The sequence below is a fragment of the Egretta garzetta genome, unplaced genomic scaffold (assembly GCF_000687185.1).
Source record: "Egretta garzetta isolate BGI_Z169 unplaced genomic scaffold, ASM68718v1 scaffold209, whole genome shotgun sequence".
In the NCBI taxonomy this organism is placed as follows: Eukaryota; Metazoa; Chordata; class Aves; order Pelecaniformes; family Ardeidae; genus Egretta; species Egretta garzetta.
In genome coordinates, this window is record NW_009260839.1 from 2991983 (window position 1) to 3001318 (window position 9336).

General features: G+C 44.0%; 1 protein-coding gene across 2 annotated transcripts in view; it reads right to left on the reverse strand.

Moving 5' to 3' along the window:
• Window positions 1-9336, reverse strand: part of SLC26A2 (solute carrier family 26 member 2) — a 13288-nt gene continuing 3952 nt past the window's right edge. Inside the window, exons 1-3 of one of the 2 annotated variants that reach the window (XM_035902446.1) lie at window positions 8413-8477; window positions 2791-3444; window positions 1-1684 (exon numbers count right to left, since the gene is read on the reverse strand). In XM_035902446.1, coding sequence (XP_035758339.1) covers window positions 179-1684; window positions 2791-3444; window positions 8413-8415 — 2163 coding nt within the window. In that variant the 5' untranslated portion in view covers window positions 8416-8477 and the 3' untranslated portion in view covers window positions 1-178. Of the gene's footprint in view, window positions 1685-2790; window positions 3445-8412; window positions 8478-9336 lie in introns of those variants that run through there. The other variant, XM_009647084.2, reaches the window with a different exon arrangement.

Sequence of the window (9336 nt, forward strand, 5' to 3'; positions counted from 1 at the left end):
CCTATTGAATCACTATACCCAGCAGGCAAATTTAAAGCATCAAGACAGGCTGCATAGTAACCAGTGTGTTAAATACAACTCTGCCTCTTCTTAGCTGAGTGCATATATATTGCATAGACATACAGACCCACAGCCACTTTTTTCCTTAGGCTTTGTTCCAGTTGCTCCCTTTCCAAAACTAGTTCTTAGAAGCACTGGTCCCACTGTGCTCCTGTGCACCCAATGCAAAGTCCACAGCCTGGTGCACACTGTGGAAGAGAAGGTGGTCCTCCCCCTCTCTAAAGAATTCCCCTCGGATCAGGGAACTCCTGACCGAAGGATTGCACTGGGCCAGTAGCACCTGGACATTTATCTCCCTGTAGTCCTTGCAGACCTCTTTGAGCGTGCGTATTCCTGCCGTGTCCAGAAACTGTACTGCACAACAGTCAATCACTATTGTGTGAAACCCCAGAGGTTCAGAGACAAAATCCATGGAGATGCTGGTCTGGTTGCCATCAGAATCCACCTCTTTCTCTCTAAGCATTCTTTTTGCTGCCTTTTTCTTTGCTGCCTTCACCCAGACTGGGTTGACCCCAGTTTGCTTGTACAGGGTAGATTTAAAGCACTCCTTGTTGATGTAGTAGAGGGGTGCTTCAAAACGGAACACCACAATTCCTGGCTTGGTTTGCAAGTTCTTGTAAGCAGACAGGGATTCATATGTTTCAGACTCTGCCACCCAGCCAAGCAGTGGTGCCTCTGGTCTCTGAGTTCGGAAGATGACACAGAGCATAGAGAAGCAAACACCAACCAAAAGACCAATCTCAGTACTGATGAGTGCTGAGGCTGCCATAGTAACTAGCCAGATCACTGTGTCCACTCTGCTCAAATGCCACATTTTTGGCAGGTCCTTGAACTTCCGCAGGGCTCCTCTGAGGTTTACAATGGTTATGACAGCAAGGACACATTTCTGAAGGGAATAAAATAAAGGTGCAATCACAAGGAGGACTAATAGGATTACTAAACTAGTCACCATGCCAGACATTTGTGTCCTACAGCCTGTGGACTCTTTGACAAGAGTCTTGGCAAGAGCAGCACTTGTTGTGAAGCAATGGAAGAAAGAGGGAATGATGTTGCAGAAGCCAATAGCATACATTTCCTGGTTGGCTCTCACAGAGTAACCATGCTTCTTGGCAAACATCTCTGAGAGGGAAACAGTGATGGCAAAGCCAATAATAGCTATGGGGATAGCATCCAAAGCCACATTAGGAATCAGGTTCCAGTCTGGAGGGCGGGGTGGCAGAAACCCAGTTGGGATGTGTCCAGCAACGCTTGAGCCGTAAGTCTCTTTCAGCTTCCCAAAGTGAGATGCCACAGTAGCTACCACAATCACGACTAGTTCAACTGGTATTGGAGCCTTGAGCTTGGATTTAAAATGTTCATTAAGCTCTTTGGTTGGGATAAGTAAAAGAAAGCACAATAAGCTGGTGATGACATCACAGATGTTGGTCTTATGTATGTTTCTGAAGATGTTTATCCATGTGGCTATGAGAGAGCCGATGCCACTGCTCCGTGGAATGTCTAGGCCCAGGAGATACTTGGCTTGTGAGGTCAGGATTGTAAAAGAGGCACCCGTGACAAATCCACTCAGCAATGAATCGGAGAGGTACACTGAGACAAAGCCCACTTGAAAGAAACCCATGGCCACCTGGAAGGAATCAACCACACACAGATTAGGACACAAATCTTGCAAATGTCATAGCTGTGGGACTCTGGAGGGAGGTGAGATTAAAAAAAAAAAACAAAAAAACCCCACCATGCATGGCCCTGGAAGACAAGGCATGGTCTGAGCATGGAGAAAACAGTCTCCAGCATTCAGGTGCCCCTGGTACCCCACACTTAAATGAAATGCATTTGTAACACAGAGCAGGTTTTTTTGGGGTCTTCATGCTCTGAACCTGTGTTTGTTGTTTGCTCATTGGTTCAGTTGTAACTCCCAGTTCCCCTAGCAGGCAAAGAAACCTAGGGAAAAAAAGCATTTGAAATACTGGCTACTTTTTGCCATTTCTCTCTCATGTTCTTACAATCTCTGTGAACTTTGCAGGGACCCAAAGCCTTTTTGGTTGTCTTTGTCTGTCTTACATTTGAGCTCACAATCTGCAATGAAAATACAGCTTATGGCATAACAGCTATAGCACCGTGTAAAGTTTAGTGCATCTGATTCAGAATGTATATGACCTGCAAACTCTTGTGATGCAGACTGTATAAGTAGAGATAAATTTTTGAACTGCCTTATCATTCATTTTTATCAATGTCACAAATTATTATTGGACAAATACTTGGTGCTCTACTCCTGGGAAGTACCTACATGCATACCTACCCTACACATGCATCTTCACACCTGGTAAGTGTCCCTTTCTCCCCATCAACCTTCATGCCAAATGGAGCATGGACCTTCTCACAGCAGTTTGCTAGAAACCTTTTAATCCCCCAAGCTGGACAACAGGGCTGTATACACTGTTATCTGAAGACTGCATGGCAGAACTTAGAGAGATAGTTAGACGCAGGTCCTTACAGCCCCCAACAGCATAGCAATAGAAGCACAAAAGGCTATTAAAAAAAAAAAAAAAAAAGGAGAGGACACAGAGGAGTTTCTTGCACCACAGTAACTGGAGAACTCCAGTCCTCCCTGTGTCTGCTCCCCTGGGATGCGGACTGAGGACACATGCAAGTCTAGCAGCCTATTCATGTGGACAATCACCTAAAGAATTAAAACTATTTGCACAGAATACCTGTTTGTCCACCTCCTCTTACCTGATAAACTCCAGCTATGAAGGTCATGGTGGCTCCCACTGTAATTGCATAGCAGCTTTTATCACAGAGCAACTTCTGCAATGTCTGATTCACAGGCGAAATGGTGGTGTTTACATATGCTGCTGTATCTGGGAGGCCACTGAGCACGGCTGGCTCTAAGTCATAGCCAGCTCTCTGTATTTCACGATCCACCACTTGTCCCACCATAAGGCAAATCACACCAAAGATACCAACTGAGATGTGGCGGGAGGTTCCAAATATGAAATAAATAATGCTAGCAAAAAAGGATGTATAAAGGCCATAAATAGGCTCCTGCCCAGCTAAGAGAGAATAGGCAATTGACTGTGGGACTAGTAAGACCCCCACAATCACACCAGACATTATGTCTCCCAGTAGGTACTCTCTTAGTTTATATTTTGGAAGCCACTGCAAGACAGGAAAGAAACTAAAAATATATTCTTTAACTTTGGCTGGAGTGCAACTGCAAGTTTTCTTTGCTTGCTTAACCACCAGAGCCTTCATGCTCCTCTTCTTCTCTTGGGGTTCCAAGAACATTCTGTTATGGAAACTGCGTTTAGCATCATCTCCTTCTGGTGTTTCAGTCACTGAATGGACGTTGTTGAATTCTGCCATTGCTGCCATCTTGAGGACTCCCTAAAAAACACAAAGAAGGAACATTTTCATTAAAACATAAATGAATGTGCTACATGAGACTTTTTAATGGAGTGAATACAGTATTTATTAAAAGCAAGGGCTAAAAGTCTTAATTAAGCACAGAGAAAGCAATTTCCAAGCAAACTTGGAAAGAGCCTCTCCATTATATCCCTGGGAAGCTGATATCCTGTAGAATAAACCCATTGCTGGCAATGTTGTGAAATGGAAAAGAATGCAGCAGCACTGTCTCTCTGGGAGGCTTCCTTGATAAAAATCACTATCTGCAGCCTGTTCCTCTGTATGAAGAGAGACATAGGGTTTATTGTAGGCCAACAGTCACTTCAATACAGTTACTGAAAATTAACTATAATTAGTATAACTCTTAACATTGCACAACTTGGTCTAAATCTCATTTAGATATCAATTTATTTTTTTTTTTAAATGCAGCGCTTACACCTGCCAAATACCATAACGATTTTTTTACCTAAGAAAACACAATCTTTACACAGTGGCTTTATTTCAGCCAATCACACATTGCAAGGAATGCTCTTCACACTTCTAAAAAGCTGGTTTTCAAGTAAATTACATCTGACCAAAACAATACACACAAGCGGAAAACACACTAACGGACACAAAACTTCTGCCAGAACACTTGAACTAGTGCAGGCTGCCTACAAACAGTAAACCAAGGTGACTGTATCAAAGCGCATTTAATACTGGAAAAATAATGCCTGAATGTGAAAGAGCAAAGTCTTGCTGAGACAAGCCCTGATGAAACCCGGCAATACCAACAGTGATTGCTGGCTTTCATACAGCACTCCCACTTTCCAGAAAACACCCGGAATCCTCCAGAAAACTCTTAGCCACGATACCTGCTATTACTGGCATGCTGAAGTTGTTAAATGTCAGCCAGAAACCCACTTGCCTGGTGCTACAGTGGAGTCAAAGCCAGATACAGAAGCAAAAACCTGAAAAATCTAACTCCCAGGCCTCCCTTCTGGACACTGACTTGAAGCCCTGGTGTGCTAATAACACCCTCTCCACACAGTGCAAACATCAACCAAACTAACATTCTGTGCAATGTTTATGACTGAATTAATTACTAAATTGGTATTGGACCTAGCCATGCTGAGTATGCCACTGAAGAGTTAATCTTAAGATTTGTTCACTTAATCAACATTTCACAAGTAGCTATAAAACATTCACAGCTACCATCACTTCAGTGTGAGTCTCAAAAACACGTGAGGGGAGAAGTGAGAAAAGTGAGTTTAAGTGTTTAAGTTTAAACTACTCGTTTCCCATTTAATGTTTGCCCATTACAAGGCACTGATCCTAGAGCTAGGAGAGAGGAAATGCCTTTTAGACCTCAGTCCAGCTGGCTGGAGTGTATAACTTCCATTCTTCCATTCCAGGTTTGACGCTGCTACACAGAGGTATCTGAAGTGCTGTGCATCAGCCCTACGTAACGGTTTACACACAGCCGTGGCTCCAGCAGTCTGCTAGCTCAGACAGATCAACTGCCTTCAGTTCTTCTAGCTAGCAAGACAGTACCAATCCAAGTACCTACTGTCTTGAAACAGCCTAAGCACATTAACCACGTCAAAGGAACCCACACGAGAGTAGAGGCAGCTGCAATATTTAACATTTAGACTGGCTTCTCCTTCCAGATTAAAATATTCAGTGACTTCTAGAGCAGCCTTCCAATCAGAAAGCAATTCAACCTGAGTAATCCAACCCTTCCACCTTACACTGTAGCATTCTTCTCCCTAGAGCTACCAGGCTACAGCGTGCAGAGGGCTATCTAAAGTCAACACACAGGACAGATGCCGACAGATAGCCAACAGAAAATAGCAGAGATGGGGGTTCATGTTTTTATCTTCTGCTCCACACCAGGACTCCCAAAAGGTGTTTTCATTCACTACAGACCCAGAAATAGCAAGTGTCTCTGGTGGGTAAGCTCCTGCATCCTTTCAAATAGCCAAACACAGCTGACTTTTTGCTAGCCTGCCGCTGAAAGGGAGCCATGTTTCAAACAGAGACCTCCCTGGCTCCAAAACCGTGAGCAGCACAACAGCATGAGCAGGGATGGATTTTCTGCACAAGGTGGGGTATGTACACCTTCCTGTTATCGTGACCTGCAACAACTCATGCTCTGTTACATGTCAGGGCAGACTGAACAGCATTGCCAGGTCTCATGCTCTGTGCGAGATCCTTCATTAATACCTATCTCTCGTTCTCCACACCTATTTCTAGCAAGACATCAATGCTTTTCTCCAGCTCCTGCCATGTTCCATGCTCCCCATGCCTCCAACTCCATGCCTAATTCCCCTGAACCACATATGGGGTCTGCAAGGTGGTCTGCAAACCAGAAAGATGAAAACAGCTGGGGAGAGAACATGCTTCTCTGTGGCTGCCGTTCTGAGCACAGGCAGAGGAGCTGGTTAGGGAAAGTCACACTCCAAAAACAGGAAAAATGAAGTTTTGTACTACTGGGTTAGGGGAGACCTAAGTGGAAAATTCCCACAGTTTGAACTCAAGTCCCATTTCTGGTACCTATGTCTTTCTTTTGGTCCTGGTCCTTATAATTGTAGAACTGAGAGTTCTGTGTCCAAAGATCTGTCCAACCAGAACTTTAATACATATATATTTTTAGGGGTAAATTTTCCAATGTATTTATTTGTCTCCATATTTGCTCTTGTTATACAAGTCAACCACTTCCAACACTGGAAGGAAAGAGAAGAAAGCTTCAGTTTTGCCTACCTGCCTTCTTGATTATTCCAAACTTCTATCTTACAGCCTCCTGGCCATGCATAATTACCATATCACATACCTATATACACCCTATAATGACGACCTTCCCTTGGCTAATGTCTTACAGTTCAGTATCTTTGTTGCATTTTAGAATAATTATAGGCTCAGAAGAGTTGTATGAAGGATTAGGATCTTTACAGTGAGGAAATGTGCACTGCAAGAAGTAACATACTCGAGATCACATAGTGATCACACTTGGATGAGAACCCATCCCTACCCTCCAGATATCTAATCTCACCCACTCATACAGTATTGCGAAGTCCGCTCAGAGATTATTTATAGCACTTACAAAAAAAGCAAATACTATAGAGTCAGAATGAAGTGAACATAACATACAAAAGCATATTTCTACAGTAGTCTTCACAAGCACATTCTGTAGCTATATTTACTCAAGCAGTTTTATTCATTTCACAAGGATAGAGTTGCAAATCAAAGTGCTTTTCACCCAAAGCTCAGCAAATCAATACTGTAAAAGCTGGGGGAAAAGATTCACCCCCAGACTACTTTCTATGTGCAGCAGATTACTTGAATGAATTTGTTTTCTGAGATTTTAGTAAAGATTTTAGTAATGAAAATCCTTCTGATTATCCTCTCCCTCATCCAGTACTTGTAGAGAGCTCACTCAAACCTGGGAGTTTTTCTTAACATGCCAGGGGAGTCCAAAACAAAACCTAGACAGTTCAGTTTAGTTCTGCACAGTGCCATAAAACATCTGCACAGTAGATGATACCCAAGTTTTTTAGTCATGTCTAAACAGTAGAGAAATGTTCTAAGTCAGTCTTTTTGGCTACCGAACTCTGGGCATACACTGGATCTTTGTGTTGACCTGCATGACAGCTTTCTCTACGTGGCATGAAAAGGGCCTTTCATCACACAGTCACTGCCTCTCGCGATGCCAGGACATGAGGAAATGACACAATTTCCAACACTCGTTTCACCCTTTTCTGCCTGAAAGTGTTCCTCTGTATTATTTTTGTAGTAAAACTGGATTTTGTTCTTAAAAAAAAAAAAACCAACACCCCACCCACTCCCCCCAAAATAAAACCCCAACCCATGCTTTGGTTCAATATTATGAAAGATATTCTGTATCTTTAACTTGGAAAGGGAATCACTGTGCTTTTTGTTTTGAAAGCTGCTATTTACGTACAACTTAATTTGTATGCCTCAAATTCACTTTTATCAATTCCTTTTGGCCTGAATAAGATATTCAGGGGGTGTCTGACTGCCACAAAGCTTTACTTAAGACACAAAGAACAAAATTACAACACAGAACTGAGGACATTTCCAGTATCTTGCCGTTATCAAGCGACCGCCATAAAATAAAGATATGGGGAGGTATTGCATTCTTGAGATCCGATTACTTTTACAGACTGTTTCTGGATCCCGTCTGAGCCTTTCTTACTGATCCCGTGACGTGGCAGAGGTGAGCTGGCATCTGCCTACCATCTGTCTTTGGAGAAACACTACCTGCAGCACAGGGTCTTGCTGGCTCAGACTTCATTTCTCTGTCACAGATCAGAGTCTTGTGATCACATACTGATCTCTTGACAGTAAGAGAATAATGGATTGTGAAGCTCACTCACCTGCCAAAATAACACATTCAATTTCACGTGCATGAGCCATCACTGTATGCAATCACTACCCACCCTCATGTACCCACTTGCTAGACACGAGAAGTTGCATGCACTTAAAAACTAATGCATAAACATAATCTAAAGAGACACGAACAATTTTTGAAGAGATCTAAAGGAAAAGGAGGTGAATCAGAAATCCAAGTTCCTCATGAACCGGAGTTGGGTTACTACCTCTGGGTCCTTGGAAAATCTCACCCTGAGAGTATAAAAGGAAAGCATATCACAACCTTTTGATAACTAAATCTTTGTCCTTACTCTTGTTGGACAACAGCCTTTTCCAAATAATCTCTTAACGGCTGTAGAGCAACAAGGAAATTCAATATTGCCATGATAACAGAGATAGGGACTGGAATAGCATTGCATGTTCCTTAGAAGAAAGCTCAAATTTTTGACAAAATACCTAACATCCTCCAACAAGACATTCAATCTATAAACATTTATTTCAACAAGAGACTTAAAAAAAAAAAAATCACACGAAAACTGAATTCTTTCTGAGAACTGTAAAACAACATACGACATTTACCATGTTTAAGCAACACACGTGGGAACAGAACCACCTTACGGCCAGCACAATAATCAACAGCCATTAACTCAAGTGGGACAACCTGCAAAACCGGACAATAAAACCTCGCTTGTGTGAAATATTCAATCTCTTCCTCCTTCAAATGTTAGCTCTCCAGAGCGGCAAGCTGCCCACTGGCTTCGCACAGCCCCCAGCCTCTTTGGGAAGGGTCCCACAGAAGCCAGCAGGCCCGCTCGCAGCCAGCCCTTCCAGGCGAGTTGGCTCACCTCCAAGAACGCAGCTGTACATGGAGTGTGAGGGTTACACCGCCCTGCCCTGCCTGAAGCGGATCCCTCCTGAAGGCAGCCGGCCGTGGCCTCACACAGTACGCCAGCAGTTGCTATCCGAACTGGATTTGTTACCAAGTCTGTTTTAGCCACAGAGCTCGCCAAGTAGTATTTTCAGGAAGTCATTTCTATGCTAGGACCCTCCTCCCGCCCTTAGCGTTACCTAGCACAGGTAAAACACTGGAGAGCTGCGTTTGGGCAGCGAGGAGGACGCGCGGCCCCAAAGGCATCGCTGGGGCAGCGGCTGCCGGCCTGCCCTGGGCTGTGCAAGAGAGCGGGCCGGCCCTGCCGGACAGACAGGCACGGGGCTGCACGGGGCAAGGGAGCACTGAAAAAAACGGGGGGTTAATAAATTAAACTCTGGAAGAAGAACATACTGCAAGAAGAAATTCACGCACTTTTTATACCCCTGAAACTGCAGGTTTTTTTTCTGAGCGCCTGTATATGGCTTTGGAAGCCAACCAACACTTGAGCCTCCGGGACAGCCAGAGGGCAGCTGTAACGTTTTCAGGACAACGCTCTCCTTCATCCTCTCCCCTCTGCACCGCTCCGCTCACGCCCACCCCTCCGGCGGGCCCTCGCCCGCGCCTCAGCAGGG